This window comes from Lepisosteus platostomus, chromosome 1 (genome assembly GCF_059453375.1).
Source record: "Lepisosteus platostomus isolate fLepPlt1 chromosome 1, fLepPlt1.hap1, whole genome shotgun sequence".
Taxonomy (NCBI): domain Eukaryota; kingdom Metazoa; phylum Chordata; class Actinopteri; order Semionotiformes; family Lepisosteidae; genus Lepisosteus; species Lepisosteus platostomus.
The window spans coordinates 50437719-50457434 of NC_142611.1; the positions used below are offsets into that span (position 1 = coordinate 50437719).

At 36.1% G+C, this 19716-nt stretch overlaps 1 protein-coding gene across 1 annotated transcript in view; it reads right to left on the bottom strand.

The window, feature by feature from the left end:
* Nucleotides 1-19716, bottom strand: part of ccdc142 (coiled-coil domain containing 142) — a 44246-nt gene that overhangs the window by 10150 nt on the left and 14380 nt on the right. Inside the window, exons 6-8 of the mRNA XM_088631041.1 lie at nucleotides 18943-19029; nucleotides 16449-16616; nucleotides 13176-13351 (exon numbers count right to left, since the gene is read on the bottom strand). Coding sequence (XP_088487167.1) covers nucleotides 13176-13351; nucleotides 16449-16616; nucleotides 18943-19029 — 431 coding nt within the window. The remainder of the gene's footprint in view (nucleotides 1-13175; nucleotides 13352-16448; nucleotides 16617-18942; nucleotides 19030-19716) is intronic.

Genomic DNA, 19716 nt, shown 5'->3' on the forward strand with positions numbered 1-19716 from the left:
ATACTGTGTTTCTGCTTTAATTATTAACTCTAATTCCTGAGGTGACCTTCAAACCATATGGAGAGCTGCTATTAATTAGCTCCCAGATTTCCTAGGAGCTACATAAAAATGTTAATCAGGGTAGCTTTAAAATGGTATCACAAGCCAATCTGTCACACTTAGTGGTGCAATTAGACCTACAGTGTGGGTATCTCACTGAAGTTAACGCCCGTGCCCATGCTCATACTGTAAGTAGTGTGAATATCAATGGTGAAATTAAATATGCTCAGTGTGATGCTTTGTTTGCAATTTCAAATTTATCAGTTCTTTTGGATTGTTTATGGGTCTTTTTAAAAAAAACAACACATCCCTGGCTGCACAAATATAACTTACAGAAGCTGGAGGGAGGCAAAAGTGGAAAAATTTCACAAACCTGATAAGCCAGAAAATCATTACCTCTTCTCTGCATGTGAAATGATTTTAAGTCACAGGCCTTGATGTTCCATTGTAACTGAAGCATTTATTTATTCAAGTATATGAAGGTGGAAGTGGGTTGTGCACATTTAAAAGTTACTCTACTGTAGTATAAAAATGCTCACAGTGGTTCAAAAGAACTAAAACTGCATTATTCATCTACAAATGCAAATGGCAAAATTAGACATTTATGCACTGAATTTGCAAAGCCACCTACAATGTTAACTGTTGGTTTGGAATTCTAGGAAAAAACTGAATTGTATAAGTCTACAGACATTAGTTTGGATTTTCCATGCAAAGCTACTTTCTGTTATGATTTAACCATCTTACAGTGCAATTTGAATTGTATTTCTTTCCAAATCTATCAACATATATGCCAGTATTTAACCACAGCATTTTGCCCTGTAAATTACTGAAATGAGTAAGCATGATTACTCACAGGAAGTAATATTTCTACCAGTCACATGGACAGTATGCTGATGAAGCAATTTTTTTAATTTTGAAGAGACATCATTCTGTTAGGATGGGTACATCCTTAGTTTCAAATCAACCTTTCAATTATATTAGTTAGATAAAAATGAAGGAACATCCTTCTTTGCAACACCAGAAAAGTCAGAATTTCACTTTTTGAAATTCAGATTCATCTGTCTTTTTGACTTGGTAAGAAACATTTTACAAAACAGATTTCACATCAATTAATTACAATCCACCTCTCAGGACCCCACCAGCACCCCCCCCCCCCCAAAAAAAAAAAATACAGCGCTTTGAGAAGCCACCTTTAAAGGCGCTATATAAAATAAAGTTTATTTTTAAATCTCTAATTCCAAAAAATATTAACAAGATTAAGAAATTCTGAGGAAAACATCTTAGCAATTAGGCATATACAGAGCCGTGAAAAACTATTTCCTCTATTATTGCATATTTGTCACACTGGATGTTTTCAGATCTTTAGACAAAATCTAAGCTTAGATAAAGGGAACCAGAGTGAACACATAACACTTTATTAAAGAAATGAAATAATCATAATAAACAAAGTTATCCAACACCCATATGCGCCCTTGGAGAAACTTTGGCAGGTCGGACACTCCTGGCAAGACTCACTACTGTTCGGAGTGTTCTCCATTTGGAGATGATGCCTCTCGCTGTGGTTCAGTGGAGTCCCAGAGCCTTGGAAATGGTTTTGCTTTCTCTTCAGGAATTTCCTTTGATCGTGGCCTAATGTGCTTGTTGAATCTTTGTGCTGGCAACTTGACTCTGATGGTAAGTGTCAAAATAAATGAGGTTTATACTGAGCAGGGCTGGCTGTAATCAAGCCTGGCTCTGTTTAATCAGCTGACTCTAAATTATCCTTTTAATTGGGTTGATTTAATTACTTTCTCCACACATTGCCAGTTAGTGTTGGATAACTTTGTTCATTAAATAAATGAAATAAGTAAAAAGTGTTATTTGTTCACTCGGGTTCCCTTTACCTAAAATTAAATTTTGATTGAAGAACCGAAAACATCCAGTGGCAAAAATACTTTTTTACGGCACTGTACTGAATCCCAGCATCCAGGAGTATGAATACTGATATCCTGAGGTGACCCTTATGCATGAGGAATCCTAATCAAGTCCTTAAAGGTTAAAAGTCTTTGGGTTTGTACTGTATATCAGTTTAGAGCTTAGTTACAAGGGAAAATAAAACACTAGTTTACATTGGACAACTTAAATATTGTTTCCAGGTCTTAAGCCAGTGGTGACTCAAGGTCAGCTAACCAACTAGCAAGACTGGAATCCTCCAAGGACTGCACTTGTCTAAGCACACTTTGTTTCTTCAACACATTTGATAAAGTATAAAAGGAGCAAGACCTTGGAAAAAGGAGGTCAGACCCCTTTCCCTTTACAAAGAAGGGAAAAATTAGAAAATAATTCTACTTGATTACTATTTTATGTTTACCTTCCTTCCATTTCCTGAACAACAAAGGATTTAGCTTAGGCTAGCTTCTGTTTAATCAGATCTGAAATGCAGTCCTGACCGGAGTCTGTATGTTTTGCAGGCATTTCCATGTTCAGCACAATAAACAACACCTTGATTAGCTATTAGGCACTGAAGTGTTAGTGCCTTCTGTACATGCAAGATCTACTGACTAGGCTGGGGAACAAAGCATTTACTGCAAACTAGTGTGTCTGTCGGTTAGTCAACAAATCCATGTACTTCTCCATCCACACTGAATGAAATATCACTTTTTATACCTGCAGATCAACAGGAACACTGAAGACTAGACAGAGCTCAGAGAGATATAGGGCTTCATTTTGTGTTTGTTTGGCGTTATAACAATAAATCAAAGAGCTTTTCTCCTATTTTACAGTTTCATTTGTGTTTCCATTTCCTGAGACCCCCCAATTAAAAGCTAACTACTACTACACCAGACACTGGCAGTGTCACAATAAATAAATGCGCTTATTTACAATTACAATACTTAACAAGGGCTCTACTGTAAAAGTCACAGGCTACAGTGTGAGAAGCATGTACATCTGTGATGCAAGCTTTTCACTGCAGATGCTATCATGTGTGATTCTGTCCTATTCCTTTCACCGAGCTGAAACAAGTAAGTGCCTGTTCATTGCTCTCTGAGGCCGAGATGCTACACACCATCCCATAAATGTTCAACTGGGCACCCACAGCACAACTGTCACATTCTCGTCTTTCAACAAAGCCATCATTACGTAAGCAAAACAAGGATGTGCATTGTCCTGCTGGAAGGTTATCACGTCTGGATGAGCCTGCAGGGAGCAGGGTCCCACGATTCAACTAATGTAGTGGCATGCAGTCAGGCTGCCATTGATTCCAAATAGAGTTCAGTAGTGACCAGACACGCCTTCTCTCGCCACTTCGTTCTCCTTAGCAAGATGTCACGACTGTCAGTATCCCAGGTCATGGCCTGTTTTTAACTGTGTTTGATTGTAACATCTTCCTAGGTATGCCCATGACACAACAGGCATTGTAGTCTTGAAAATAGGTGTAATTTGTTTATTCTCTGCCTTTTCCTTTCTTGATCTTCAACACCATAGTGTACCTCATCAACACACACATAAAAGGGACGAATTAGTGCTTACCTAGCAGTCACTCCTCAGTATCAGTCAGTAATGATCAATGAATCAAAATGAGACCACAAATATTTTATCAATACACATTCATTTTTTCTAAAACTGTGCATAGAGTGATGCACTTATTTTGATGCTCAGTATATTATTGAAAGGTCTATAAGTTGAAAAGTTTAGAAGAACTTTAAATCATATAATTCACCTTATAACCACAATGCATATAATTTCTCAATTACAGTATCTTTGTAAAAACACAATTCTTAACATCAAGTTTTGAATATGGATAATTGCTACCAGGTGAAATTTAAGAAGGCTTCCTCTTGGCATACAAACAAACAGCCAAAAAAGGGTTCTGACCAATTTTTACATATGTAAAATATTAGACATCTCTACTACGGTATTATGTTTAAGGTACAACATTAAATGCTGCTCCATTTTTTCCCCTTGAAATTACTACAATTATCAAACAAAACAGACAACTCAAACTGGGATTTTTTTTTATACAAATGCATGACGTTAATTATGAGGTTTAACATCCGGAAACACCTGTTACTAACAGTGACAAATCTTACTTCCTTAAGATAAGTCAGAACTTTACCCACATTTAAGCCTCTTCTCTAACTAAACTATCTAAAAAGTAACTTCTGGAGATGGAAGAAAAAACATGCAGAAAAATGACAGCACAAACAGAAATGCATGACCAAATAGATTATTTTTTATCATTTGCTAGGTAATCTTCAGATGATTAAGTGAGGATTTCAGTGTGATGGGTTGCTACATGAAACCAAAGGTCATGTCTAAGGTCATCTCGAAATACCCAACAGAGAGAGATGGGATGCTTGGAACATCCACCCACAGCAAATCATAAACACTGCAGGCCTGTCCAGGACAGGGAAGGACCCACACATTCCAGAGATCAACTTTATACAGGTACCTGCACATGTGTAGAGTTCACAGAAAATGAGTGAAGTATTTTGAAACAGGTCATGGGTCCTAATTTCTGCTTTGTTATTGGTGACCACTTGTGATCAGTACCTATGTTTCCTTTCTTCACTTCTATCTCACCGCACAAAACTGAATATTAATCCTTTGTACTCTTCTCTCAGAGCCATCTCTTTTAATGTGGCAAAGTTTCCAAGTGGATATGCCCCCTTTCTGATTCCATAGTAGAATGACCAGTCCTGCTATGGACTTCCTCACGTTATCATCAGAAACGGGAAAGTGACTAGCCTGAAGTTCGGTCCTCCCTCCCGAAATCTATCTGACCAATTTCCAGCTAAACTCGCACGTAAAACTTTGTAACCTTCTCCGAGGCCAAAGTCCGTTACTAGATATACACACGTGTTGATCTGATGGAAGTGAAACTGTATCATTTTAAACATGAGATTCAAAGCTACCAATAAAATACAAATGAAAACACACTGAATTTGGGACATACAGGAACTAATAAGAATGTAACTTTAGTCCCACATTTAAGTACAACATTTTGTTAAAGAAGGTCAGCTGTTTAATTCAATTTAAAATAATTCAATTTCCTTCTGTGGTATGCACCTTCATAGTTAGGATGACTTCTTTATAGACATATTAAGTTCTATCTTACTTAGCTGTGAGATGTTGCCTCCAAAATGACACAGGGTCAGTGATCACAAGCACACTACTGGCAAAGGGCAATTGCATGCAGAATAGAAAGATATTAATATCCTGCCCATAATTGTGATTAATGGCCACATACAGGAGCCGAGGTAGAATGACCAGGCCAAAGCAGGCACTTTGTGTTGCTATCTTATAGAAACAAATGTCCTCAGGGCCAAAGGCTTCAGCAGCATTTATTAGAATGAAAATAAGTCAGGCCAAAATTCTTCCCACCCACCAGAGGGAATTTTCCAGCTGTAAGTATTCAGTTGACTAGTGGTTTTGTTTCTGACTTTTAAAGGAAGTGTTTTTTCATTCGCAAGTCAAATGTTGACATGAGCATGAAGTCTGATCTAAAAGAAAAAATAAAAGTTGTGTAAGTAATGAGAATATCTATTCAACAGCTTAAATTATAGATAAGGTAAAGCATTTATCACACTGAACAAGCTTACAGTTACAGAGTAGGGTAACTTATTGCTTTTAAGTTATTTATACTGCTTCCAAGCACATTTCCAAATGTAGGCCAACACTTGGGAATTGTTCTAAAGAATTAAAGTCTTTTCCAAATGGAAGATGTATGAAAAGCGAAGTCAAGAAGAGAACCGCAGGGAAAAACAAAACTAAGGATCAGATAACTAAATTCTTATAGATAAATGCTAGGCACATTAGAAGCAAAATGCATGAGACAGAAACTACTACATAAGTAGGAAATTATGAAGTTACTGGAGAGATAGAAAAGATGGAAGGTGGACATGTAGTGCTATACATAAAAAAAGAGTATTCAAACTGAAGAACTTAACCCAAAACACTTGAAATTCTTTGTATGTATGGGTCAGACAGAATAAACATGAAATTAGTGGAAAATGGATGGTAACAGCTTAAACAGATTTTTTCAACAGAACAGATTTACACCAAAACTAAATCATAACCTTAAACACAATACCTCAAATGGCTTAATTAATCAAATAGGAAAAGAAAGCAACAACATGATAAAAACAACAGGATACAGTCAAAGCAAAGGAGTACAGTGAAATATAAGCAGAGTTAAAAAAGGATATTGGAAAGGCCAAAAAATATACAGACAGCAACATTCCAACAGGGGCTTAAATAAAAGGTTCATCAGTACTACTACAGCAAAGAAAACATCGAGGATGAAGTAAAATGTATCTGGCACAATAAGGGGAAACTTCTAGGCAATGAAAGGGAAAAGGGTGATGTACTAACAGTATTTCATTCACGTATTCACTAAGGAATAAGTCAACAAAAGGCCTCAGGCAGCAAAGAACTAAGCTCCTTATTAAATTGTATTCATATAAAAAAAGATAACTATTTCAGGTACTAGAAGTTCTCACAATTAAGAAATCACCAGGGCCCCATGGTGTCCTGCCAATTGTGCTTAAGGAAACAAGATCTTATTCACAAGACTAATTTAACTCTTTCGACAGTTGCTCAGGGTTGGTACAGAACTGCCTCCTATTACATGGAAGGCTGAAGAAACAATTATAAGAACTAAACTATAGGAGCATCAATATGGAAATGCTTAGGGATGATCACCATGGATATAGAAAAGGTAGGTCTTGTTTAACCAACTTGTAAAAGTTTCTTGAACAAGCAGGAACAATTACTGAAACACACTCAGAGCATATAGTGTATAAAATATGTACTGATATGGTGTATTGAAACGTTCAGAATGCTTTTAATAAACTTCCACATAAAAGATTAATTCTCAAATTGTAGGCAGTAGACATTTGATTAAATGTGTGTGCGTGGATTGAGAACTGGTTACCAGAAAACCAAGTATACATAAGGAGTGAATGCTCAAATTAAGCGGAGGTAATTTGATGAGTACCAAAGGGATCTTTACCAGAACCACATCTCTACCTCATTTATATTAATTGTATATTAACTAGAGAAGCAACATAAATTCATAAAGACTGAGACAAGACTCAGGACTAGGCAAACACCTACAATAGCAATATCTTTTTAGGTAGACAAGGGCAGGATCTTACACACAGGTAGAAAAAACAAAATTGGAAATATTGAATTTGAAAAAGTTAGTTACTTATGAAAAAGACAGATATTTATGCAGATAACATTTACATCAATGATCTAGATTCTGGTATTGTTAATAAACTAGTTGCTTTTCCAAAGGACACTAAAACAGGAATATTAGCAAACTATGGAAGTAGCAAATTTAACATATGATGTTTGATAAAAATTCAAACAATCAGACTTCAAAATACAGTAAAACACAAATGAGAGGAATGAGTATGGAAAAAGCTATCCAGTCATGTCGTTAAAGCCAGCATCCTGGTTTCTTTCAAGAAATGGCTGAATGAAATCCTTGGATCAATTTGACCAAATTGGCTAGATGCACTGAATGACATTCTTTTATTTGCAAACTTCAGAGTTCTTGTGTTTTTCTTTAAAATGAAACAAAACTTAAAAGTTGAGCAGCTCAAGTTTATAAGATAATAAAATGCAATCACACCTAAAATCTTTCTCATAATTAAAGCTAATAATTGCCAATTTAATCATATTCCTAGTTTCACTGAATGAATCAAATTGAATTACAGCATTTAAAGATAATGTAGACGTTAGGACAAGCAATAGAATAAATTTACAAGTTAAAAGTAAAAATAGTATGGATATAGAGTATTTTGCATTATAAACACAAAATAATGAGAGAGAAGAATTAAGTTTCAGAAAAACCTACACTGAAAACATGCAGCTGCACATGCTAATAGCATTGCTAGGTAATATTCCAGACAGTTAGCCTTCTAGCCTTAAGTTATTCTGTAATTGCTTCTTTGAATAGCAGGTTGTCAAAAGCAAATTCACGACTTGTTACACCTGGAAGTTGTAATCATTTCTCAGATGGAGTGCAGGAATTATTTCAACTTTTAAATTCCATTCTGTACTCCCTTTTATTTGCATAACAGATCCTAGTATTCTTTAAGACATTCAATCGAGGCTGAAAACATAATTGTGGGTATCAAGTTAAACAAGGGTGTAGATGCAAACATTCGTAATAAAATTTGAAATACAAGAAGTCTGAAAACTTTTAGTGTACAAAATCCTTATCCACATTCATTCATGCAATCATTAAAATGTTTAAAATTTATAAATGCTCAAAAAGAAAATTATTCTATGAAAAAAAACAACTATTTGAGATACAAATACAAAATGGATACCAATAAAGTGACATACTGTCCAAGGGTGATACTACTAATCACACTAGTCTTGGGAAGTTTCTGTAAATCTGATTTTCTGTATATGTTGCTTGAGAGAACCAACTACATATAATAATAGTCTGTATTTATTTTTCTATATTAAATTGTATTAATACACCTGATCAGTAACGCTCTTATACATAAAAGTATAAGACATCTTCATCTGTAAGTCATATACTGTATTCTATACAATGAAGGATTACTTTCAGGTTTCACAGGCACTGGGATGTGCACTCTTCTTGGAAAATTTGCTTAAGCTGCCTGAAGTTGCTTGGGGTTCTCTAATGGACATAAATTTTCAAGTCTTCCCACAAATTCTCAATAGGTTTCAAATTAAGACCAGGCCACTTACAGTAAAAACATTCACTTTCGTAGGTCAATCCAGTGTAGCTTTGACCTTTGGATCACCGTGCTACTGAAAACTGGATTTTCACTCCTGTTTTCAGTCTTTAGCAGACTAAAACCAAGTTTCCTTAAGTATTTGTCTGTACTTTGTCTGTAACCTTTTTCTTTCAATCCTAACTTTCCAGTCCCTGCTGAGAAGAAGCATCCCATAACATACTGCGGCTCCACCATGCTTGCAGTAGGGGTGGTATTGACAAGGAGAAGTCCTATGTTGGGTCTGGATTAAGCACTACACAAATGTCAAGCATTTTAGGCAGAAAAGTTCCAATTTGGTCTCATCTGACCAAATTACCTTTGGTCACATTTACTGCAGTTTTCAATGACTATCACTGTTTTGCTTTGAAAGCTGCTTAGTATTTATTGTGGAATCTTTGCTTAACATTAACACTACCTGACCAAAAAAAACCCTCTCAAACAGTTGTTTTTATTCTGAAACCAACAAAACCACTATGGCAAGTAGACAGAGGATACTCAACTAACTGTATGGTTTGTTAAGGTAATTTTGAGCACCTAATTTAATTTTGGTTAACCATCGCAAAGAACTTGCTTATACATTCATTTCCTTTCTATTTTTATTTTATATTACCTATTTATTTCTTTGTTTTTGTTGCTTTGAAATGTGTGGTGTGGAGTGTGTGTACAACAAGTATTCATTTCTGCTTTGAAGTATAATGGCTACAAGCCTTAAAACAACTAAATGTGAAAACAAGGGTCCTTGGTACTTTTGGTACTGTACCGCAGGAGTACTCTAACCCTCTGAATCCAAGAATGGCTCACCTCAACTCCAAAACATTAATATAATGAGCCTGGTAAGAAAACGTGATATGCATAGCATACACTTCACTCTCAAACATTACATTTAAAACACACCAAATTTTATCTCTTGCAACATAATATCACTGAAAATACATAAATGCACTTAATGCAAGAAGACAAAATGGCAAAGAAACCATACATCTGGCTTTCAGCGCGTCAGACTTCCTTACGGCTATTCTGAGAGGAGTGCAAACAAAAAACTGGCAGAGCCTCTGATAAAGGGATGGCAATGGAGGGTGCCAAAGAGATGGCCAAAGGTTTAGACCATATAAAAAAATTATGAAATGTGTGATTTATTTATTTTCAAAGCCAGATTTAAATTAAAAAAATAAGAAAACCTTTTGTTCATATGATCTACTATCTGGCCAAAGCTACTCAGCTAGCTGACAGCTGAAAACACTATTCGGTAATTTATATCTATATTTAGCATAGTTGTGTTGAATATGCCATACAAAATTTCCAAGATTCTCTGATGCTTCTAATTTGACTGTTTGGTTGACATGTTAATTGTTGTAGTACACAATCACTCTTTTTATAAGCCATCTTCAGAATATGCACAGTTACAGATTTCTGGTAAATATTCTAAATGTTAACTAAAAGTAAGAAATATAACGTAGCCATGTGTTTTACGTTGGTTACTTTTCTAAATGTTGTGATCACTTCCTTCTTTCATTTGCCACACATGACAAAGTATTGGGAGAAGTTAGAGAAGGTGTCTATTTTGGGCCCAGAACATTGCAAAGTTTCTACCCTTTTTAACCTCATTTACATCCTGCAGTTCCAGAAAAAGGAGACAGACCCTGTGTTCCAGGAAGACGGTGGTCCCTTAGATTACCTTATTTTAATTTTACTGGGGAGCACAGGGCAGGGTCAGAACACAGCAATGCAGATGGAATCTCCAGAGCACACTGACTCTGGCAGCAGGTCAAACCAAGAGACCTCTGGGTCAGAGCTGGGGGGTGGGGTGGGGATTACACAACACTATGGAGTAAGGTTACAGAGGGTGTTCATTATGGGCCAGGGATATGGCACTGTCCCTAGCCTGTGTAATTCCCTCCATTTAAATTGTGTAGATCCATAAAGGGAATACAGACAAAATAGATTTCTCAGCTGACCACTGTTTATTTATGTTAAAGGTATATAATTGCCATGAGTTAATTGAGCACAACTGTCATCAACGAAGGCTTGTGCTCAAAAGTATAAACAAGAGTGAGGCAAAACCATGCTTTTCATCAAGCCCAGATACTTTGCCAGTATTGTCTGTCAAAAGTTTGGTGATCAAATAAGGAAGGACTCTTGAAGGAACTCTAGTTGGTTTAAAATGGAAAGTACTGAAAGAAAAAGATGTCTTTTATTGTGTAAAACTTGGCAAGTTGGCTATTCAACCCTGGGGAAAAGTATAATTAGAACTCTGGGTAAAGAACAGCCTCTCCTGTGAAGAATGAGGTCTGCAGAGTTATTTTGGGACCCAGATACCTTTGCTAATAAGAAAATACTGGGTTAATTAATATTAATAAGACAAGCTTGCAGTCATTTGCATACAATAGTGGACAAGCCACAAGAGCCTGGTTGAGGTGAGCAGGATTTCTGAGGTGTCACCCATGCCGGAAAATGATCTGACTTCAGAAAGCACTTGGGGAAAAGATGGTGTTCAAAATAATTACAACAAAATAATTCTGAAAAAGGCTTTACAAAAGACAGTGCCTTTAGGAGTGCTAAATGACAAGAATATGGTATCATATAAAGATCAAATTCAGTGGTGCAGCATTAGATGCCTAACCAGGACACCGATGACATACTGTGGCTTCACCTCTTTTTCAGTTCCAATTGGATCTTCAGAAGCTAGATCTTTTGGAATAGACAGGATGCCAAGGCTAAGATCAAATAACAATATTTAGGTTTTGACGAGGACAGTGAGTGCTGAAAGATATACTGTAAACAGCTCCTTTAGTTTTGTGTTAAAGTCAAAATATCCAAATGTTTTTTCAGCACCCAAAATATTTAACATTTTGTTTAAGTAAGGAAAAAGGAAAAAGTCAAAATTTACGAACCAGGAAGGCCTGCACACAAACACTGGAAAGGTCATTGTATAATAAAACATAGCAACTCATTTTACTTCATTAATATTTTTTGCATAGTGTAAGAGATAACCTTTTATCAAGCACTATGTATATTTGCATGTCTGCTAGTATGACATAAGGGCAAGGTGCTTTTTATTTTTGAAACACTACATCAAATTAAAGATGTATTCACATTACAAAACCTATAAAGACTAAAAACCAGACCTCCTCAAATCTGTAATATCTAATAGATCAATAAGCAAGTTATCTTTCTGAAGATCTATTAGACATTAGTAAATTCACAGATCATTAACATGATATGATTGAACTATTTTTTTCTCTAACTTTTCCCTCAATACAATATAAGCATGGTTTTATATTACTAATCTAGTGAGTCATATTTTTCAAAGTGTCAATAGATTTCTATTTCTGCAAAATATTTAACGGGACTTAACGTTGTAGTTCCCTCTCTTAGTAGTGCATCATTCTGTTAGGAAATTTCACAATCTCATCTCATTTAGACTGCTCTGTTTCTGCAAAGAAAAACATTTTGATCTTTTCATTCACAGACTTTTCCCCATTTCGCTACAACAGGCTGTGGTATGCAAACTTTTCATGTAGATCCTGTACAACCAGATTCTGGTAAAACAGTTACAATAAGCTTGCTGTTTTTTTACACCTTTACACATAAACAGTTGAATTTACAAGGGAAAAGGGAGATCTTTTCCTGCCAACTTTACATAGTAATGTAAACAGCTCAGTTGACCAGTTTATGGCTAAAATTCAGTTGCATTTAAAAAAAGTACACAAAATAAGAGAACATTATTCATCTTTGTTAACTAGTCCTGTTGACTGTTTATTTCAGCTTTGCAGAGATCAAAGTTTCCATTGACAAAAGAGAATATTAAAAACCTTCAACTTATTAACTCGAGCTACAAATCACATTTCTCCTTACTCCTATATTGCAGTAACATCAGTCGAGATCCCTTTTTCTGCACTGTATCACACAGAAATAGACTTAAAAAAAATACCTTAGCATGGTTTAAAAACCTGAACTTAACACAGAAGCCTGAACATACGGTATTATACACTGCTAATATTTCAAAAATGAGTATTAATAGTCCCAATATTGCTCGTTTTGCCACCAGTAATTCTAAGGTTTATTTGATCATTCCATTGACAGTCAAAACGGAACAAGACTTGTCTCTTATAATGAGAGGTTACACAACGGATTTTACACTTGAATTTAAGAATAAACCTTGGATGGTTATGCCAATCGTTAATCACATCCCATTTTCTAATACAAGTAAAGGTTTTTTTTACTGACATATTAGGAATGTTTCCATTCATGACTGATTCAAAATGCACAGAGAATAGAGTTGTACTACTGAGATTTATTTTCGGGGTCATTAATCCACTAATAAAAAAAAACCAAACAGAAAAACTTTAGTTAAGAATAATTTGTGTACTTGAAACACAGCTGCTTTCTTACCTTCAGATCTCCTTGTGTCACCAAAAGGAACTGATTCAGAGACCAGGATGACAGAAACTGGTAGGCCTTGGTCATCGCCCAGTAAGAGGAAGAATGTACAGTGGCAACAGTGCAACTCAGAAGAGTCATCTGAAGTGATTCCTGAGCCGACATATGTTCTGTTTTGGAAGTAGCACCTTCAAAGAAGAAACAAATGCTATGGCTAAGAGCAGTCATGAACAGTGTCCAAACCTGAACTAGTACAGTTTAGTCTCCCTAGATAAACTAAATCACTGGTTTATTCTACTAAACTTGAGGAAAATAGACAGTTGAAGTATTTGTCCTTTATGAGCTGTAAGACCGTGGTAATGTTGGTCTTTCTCAACACCCAGCAGGGCTTTAAGATAAAACCATCATATAAGGGCGTACTGTTACACCAGTTTTATTCTATATTATAGGTACAGAAGTTCCACAAGGAATCCACCTTATTTTTAAGTCTTTAGCAGCTAAGGGAGGAAAAGTGTAGTTATTTTTGGGTTCCCTGATTATTTCTCCCTTTTGTCGCCAACTTTCTAACTTTGCAATAGAATACCCTAGAAACAGATTTAAAAAAAAAATTCACACAAATTGATTTCCTAGCATGTTTGGTACAACAAAAGATAAACATCGCCTTACTGAACAATGTAAGGAAATAAAACAAATTGTAACTTTTACCTTCTCAATGACCGGGAGCTCACTCTAAGAACTCTGAGTAATATTAGGTGGTCTAGAGCAAGTGTGACTTTAACTGGCAAACGGCCCATGACATGACTAAACCAAGACACTGTAATCTACCGGTTTAACCTGATGAAGCACTGAGGAAAGAATTGTTTACTAGTTTACCCACGAAACAGCTGCAACTGTTAACAAGAGAAATCCGATGACAAAACATTAGAAAAATGATACACATCAGGTCAAATGAAACATAAGGACCCGGCTTTTTAAGAAGTATTCTAACCACTATAGTCAGTGGGCTTTTGCTATCTGGAAGCTAAACATCTCTGAAATTACTTTAGTAATGAAAAACAACTTCTAACCCAGAAAATATCTCTGGATAACCTAACTAGTCCAGGTGGTGTCTTCCTTCTTTGACAGATACAGATTATGAGGGTATGTTGCACAAAACTGAAGTATAACATGTTTTTCAGGACAGACTATGATTAATTTACCTAAGCCTTAAGCATGTGTCCAACCCTTAAAGAATATTTTTTTCTTTTCATAAGACTACAACATAAGACCCAACAAATGGAAGATAACATACTGCATTGTGAAAATGCCTTTCTTACTTCACACCCCAAACAGTTAAAAAAAGCAATTTTACACAAAGAACAGGGAATTAAAATAGAACAACTCAGTGTTATTATTTGGAAAAACCCATGTTATTCATTTCTATACTTAAGAAACATTCCAATAAACTTTATTTTGCTATATTACCACACTGTAAAGGTGTATTTTCTTGTTTTTTTACTCACAGAAGCAAGCTTTATGAAAGAAAATTAAATGTAGAAAAAGTACTAAGAAAGGAACAGGTATTCACTTACTCCTGCCTTTACCTAAGAGGTTTAATTCTAGTTTCATATGGTGAATACTTTCATTCCCTCCAAAACAAATTCCTTTGACTCCTACATGTTTGAAAATGTAGCCAGTTTCCTTTAAAGTACTCTTTTATTGATTTCTCAAAATGATGATTTAGAAAAAGTACAGATTCTGGCAGTGAATTAAACTAAAAACTATTTTAAATGTTGCATACTTTTATCCTTTATTTTTATGCACAAATAAAACAGCTGTGCACTGGCAGAACAAAACATGCTGGTAGTGTTGTTCAAAGAATATGCTCTCATCAATAATCCAAGTTCCCCTTTTCACTTGGGCAAATACTGTTCTATGTATTTCGAAATAACCGACCCCAGGGGCAACAGGCTCAGCCTACCTGTATGCTACATGGACAAGCAACGCCAATTCAGTTGTGGTCTTTGGGGTGCAGAGAAGGGAAAATTGCAGACTTTCACTTCCTGAACCACAACAGTCTCAGCCACATTCCCTGTGGGTCCCCCCCACTAAGCTAAAAAAAACAGATTTTCATTTGGCGATTCCAGAGTGCTCATAAAATGTTCTAAATGATATAGTTAATGAAACCGACCTGCTTAATGATTTATTGAGAGCACAAATGTTAACCATTACACCATGCAATACGGTGCTTTAAAACTATTTTATAGACCATACAACCTGTTATTTTATAATTAATACAATCTGTACTGAACAGAACCTTCTACACAAATCGGTATACATACTAAGCTCTCACTTGAAAAGCACTGGAAACCAGCACAAGCATTTGCAATATACCAATTCACATACTGAGAGGAACAAAAAATGCAACAAATGAGTATTGGAACCAAAAGTATTTATTGCCTTCTTAATTCCTCAATATATAAAGACTGACTCACTGTTTCATAGGAGTAACTGGAGAAACCAGGTAATCACAGTGCCATTATGGCCTCCGACAGAGGGTGAACTTAATTTTGTGAAAAAGAAACGTTTTTCGGTGCAAACTGAAGGCACACAGGTTTAGCTTTCCAACACTAAAAGCAAAAAAAACCTCCTAATTTTAACATCGTAATGTTTGTGTTCCAGAATAGAGAATTACAAGAACCCTCTACTTGGGCCTCACAAGATTAAAGAATGTAAAGTAGGATTTATACTTACAAAAATAAGATAGTCAGTTGAAGCTGTTACTTATTTAGAGACATGAACACTAGAAATGTGTAACACTGAAGCACCACATGAATTCCAATTTGAGAATAAAACAATTTACCTCAAACAAAATTAACAAAATCTGCAAATTGTCTAAAAGTAAATAAGATCAAAACAGTAAGAAAACTGAACTGCTTCAGCTTTACACATTTCCAGTCCCGTCTTAAAATAATATATTTTTTTACTTTGGGAATACTTTTGCAATATTGTTAAAAAAGGCATATTTTATACAAAGCTCACTCAAGGGAGGACAGACAACTGGTGACTCTTACTCCAGGACTAACGTGACCTGAACCTCTTCACTTGGGAGATATTTTTCATAAAGTTCCCAAACCTAGAAAAAAAAAATGTTATAGGTTTCACTAATAAAAACATTATGGTTCTCAATGAGGAATAGTAGCTATTGCAGCCTGGACTCAAAATAGACACGGTTCACTGAGACACCAGGAAATGGAGTGTGGGTGGGGGCACACTGCCGACATGCCTCTGAAGAACAAAGGTTACCTTTCTGCCAGTTTCCGCCATCCTTCAGAGAGCCGAGCACAGTGTGCAGGGGATGAAACAGCTGCTGAAGGAGCTGTGTGGTGGTGGTGGTTCGGACAATGGACCCCTCATTGTTTGGGTCAGGAAGGCATTTGTCTTTCTGTCCTGAACCAAGAGCCTTGCACATCACTATAAAGATGACATAGAAAGTCCAAATTTACATAAATCTAAGCAATTCACAATTTTCCAGGTACGTTTTGCTAACACACAAGTAGACAGTCCTATTACTGTGCTCTGTAAGAAGAAAGGATTGGTTTCCATGGGGGCCTGTATTAACATAAAACTGAAGCAAAAAACACTATAGGAGCATGAAAACTGATAAATAATCTTTACTTCATTTGCAACTACTGACTTGTACACTGTTCTGGACCGTTGCTCTATGTAAATGACGCACATAATGTACCATATTAAATATGATATAATCATACCATATCCTATGAATCCTCTATGACTAATTGTTGTTGTATTTTTTTGCTTTAACATGTGCTTGCCCCCATGAACAAACTGGTAGAACCACAAAATGTGGTTAATGGAATATTTGATTCATATTTTAAAGATTCTTTTGCCATTTTTTAAAGATGACCGTGAAGGGATGACAAAAGTTCACAAGTACGCTACACTGTAAACAGTGCCTATATACAGAAAAGCATTCATGCCCTTCCTATGGTGCCCTATTTTATGAAATTACAAAATGATGCATACCTATTTTTTTAAACTTAACATTTTATTAAAAACATGAATGCACAAACTCAAGACTTCTAAGGGAAAGGTAAGTTAAATTAATGTTAGCAAAAACTGAAGAGAAACATTAATTGCATACAAAAAGTATTCAGACCAGATGAACTTGGTGGAAGCAGTTTTTTTTGTAAATACCAGGAATTACAGCCTCAAGTCTTTTGGGGTATGTCTCTACCAACTCGGTGCAATATTTGCCCATTCTTCATAGCAAATTTGTTCAGGCTCTCTCAGGGTGCTTGTGAATCTCTTATGAATAGCAGTTTTCAAGTCAAGACTTTTACCAGGCCACTTAAGAACATTCACTTTCTTTTTCTTAAGCAACTCCAGTGTAGCATGACATTGTGCTTTGGATTACTGTCCTGCTGAAAGGTGAATGTTCACCCCAGATTTTAGTCCTTAGCAGTCTAAAATAGTATTTGCCTGTGCATTAATCTTTTTCTTTCAATCCAAACATGTTTTCCAGTCCCTGCTAAGGAGAAGACTCTCCATAGCATGGGAGTTGTGTTATGTTAGGTCTGCACCAAGCATAATGTTTAGCATTAAGACCAAAAGGCTCTAATTTGGTCTCATCTGACCACAACACCTCAGGTCACTCAGGTTCTTTGTTGCAACTCCCATGCAGGAATCAAAATAGGGTTTCCACTTGGTAACACAGGCCAGCCTTGTGGAGTGACTAGGATCTTGTTGATTGATGCACATTTACCCCACCTCAACCACTGAACTCTGTAGCTTCTTTGAAGCTGCCATTGACCTCGCACTGGCATCCTTCATTCGTTTTCTCCTCTGCTCAGTTTGGAGGAATGGCCCGATTTATGCCGTGTCCAAGTAGTATAATGTACCTTCCACTTCCTAATGTTTGAGTAGACTGTACTTGCAGAGATATTCAGTGATTTCACATACCCTTCTCTTGATCTGCACATTTCAGCTGACTTTATCACTAACTTGCTTGGAAAGATCCTTAGTTTTCACAGTTTAACCGGCTTCAAATGCACTACCTGACCAAAGAGCCTAACACAGAGGCGTTTCTATTCTGAAATAATGAGAACCTCTACTATTGCACAAAGACAGAGGCCACTGAACCAAATGTGTGGCCCGTTAAGGTTATTCTGACGTGTGTTGCTTTTCCACATGACCATATCCATCCATGACTGAAAGCTTTTAAACTTTCAGTCAACAAGAAGTGAAAACGTGTAAGGGTTTGAATACTTCTGGAAGGCGCTGCACTTGAGTGAGACAAACATCTCTGAAAAACAGTACTGAACAATGGTGATAAAAAAAAAACTTTCCAGAGCAATTGTGAAAGCTTTTGGTTCCAGAAGAAACTCTTCGCCCCCACTCCTGAAAGTAGGCCTAAGTGTAGATGTGTAAAGGTGCAAAAGTAATAGGACAAGACACTTGAGAAAAAAATAATTTTGCTTCGCTTAAATTTGGTTTTAGAGAATTCTCTGGGGTTTATCTGGACAAAGAAAAAGGAACTAACTAAGCAGTCAGGCAGAAAGCTTTGTTAGTGAGATTTATAGCTCAGACTTATTTTGGCAATAAGTATGTGTACATAAAAAGAAGCAATGTGTAAAGCAGAAAAAAAAACTAAAGGTCCAAGCTTTGTATTTCTTGGAAAAGCTTTCATAATTATGAGCCAACATCTGAAAATAAACCTAATAACTTCAAGCGTTACCTTAGTGCCCTCTACAGCATTAAGTATTTCATTACCGGTTACCTTGGTCCCAATGCACAAAGGCTGCCTTTGAAATCACTTGCATACAAAGGTCATTTATGACTCCTTCACACTCTCCAGGTATCAGTGCTGAAATGTATAGAGTAAAAAGGAATGTCAGCCAAACTGTGATTGAAATCCAGACAGGATGCACAGGATAATTCATTAGCTAGAAAATTGCTTGCCATATACACATTCCAAGTCTTCAGTATCTCAACATATCACACTAATAGGCATCAAACTGGAATTTATTCAGACATGTAATCATAGTTCGAAATAAAAACAAACAAACACGAACAAAACACTGACAGCAGCTTGTTTTCTTTGAACACATTTTTCAAACTCCATTAAGTGTGAAAGGTTTTGGTAAAGAGAGCAAATATACATGTCAGAAAAGTTAAATTACAAATAACCGAAAGCCATTTGGCCCATTAGCCAATAGCCCCAAGGATGTCATCCAGCCAGATTTTTTAAAGCCATAGTATTGGCTTTAATAACATCATTGCATAGCTTGTTCTGTACTCTCACAGAGCGCTTTTGGTGAAGTGCCTCTTATTCCCAATTTTCAAGGAACAACCTAAATTTCCACTCGTGCCCCCTGAGTCATACTTCACTGTTCATTAGTAATAACATCTTGAAAAATGAAAGGTTTTGACATCTTGAAGTCTTTAATGACTAGCAACCAAATGAGCTAGATGAGCCACTTGCAGCCTTTTTGGTCTTAAAAATGGGAAATGGTCGAAAGCGTCACCTACCACGTGCACAAGAGATGGCTTT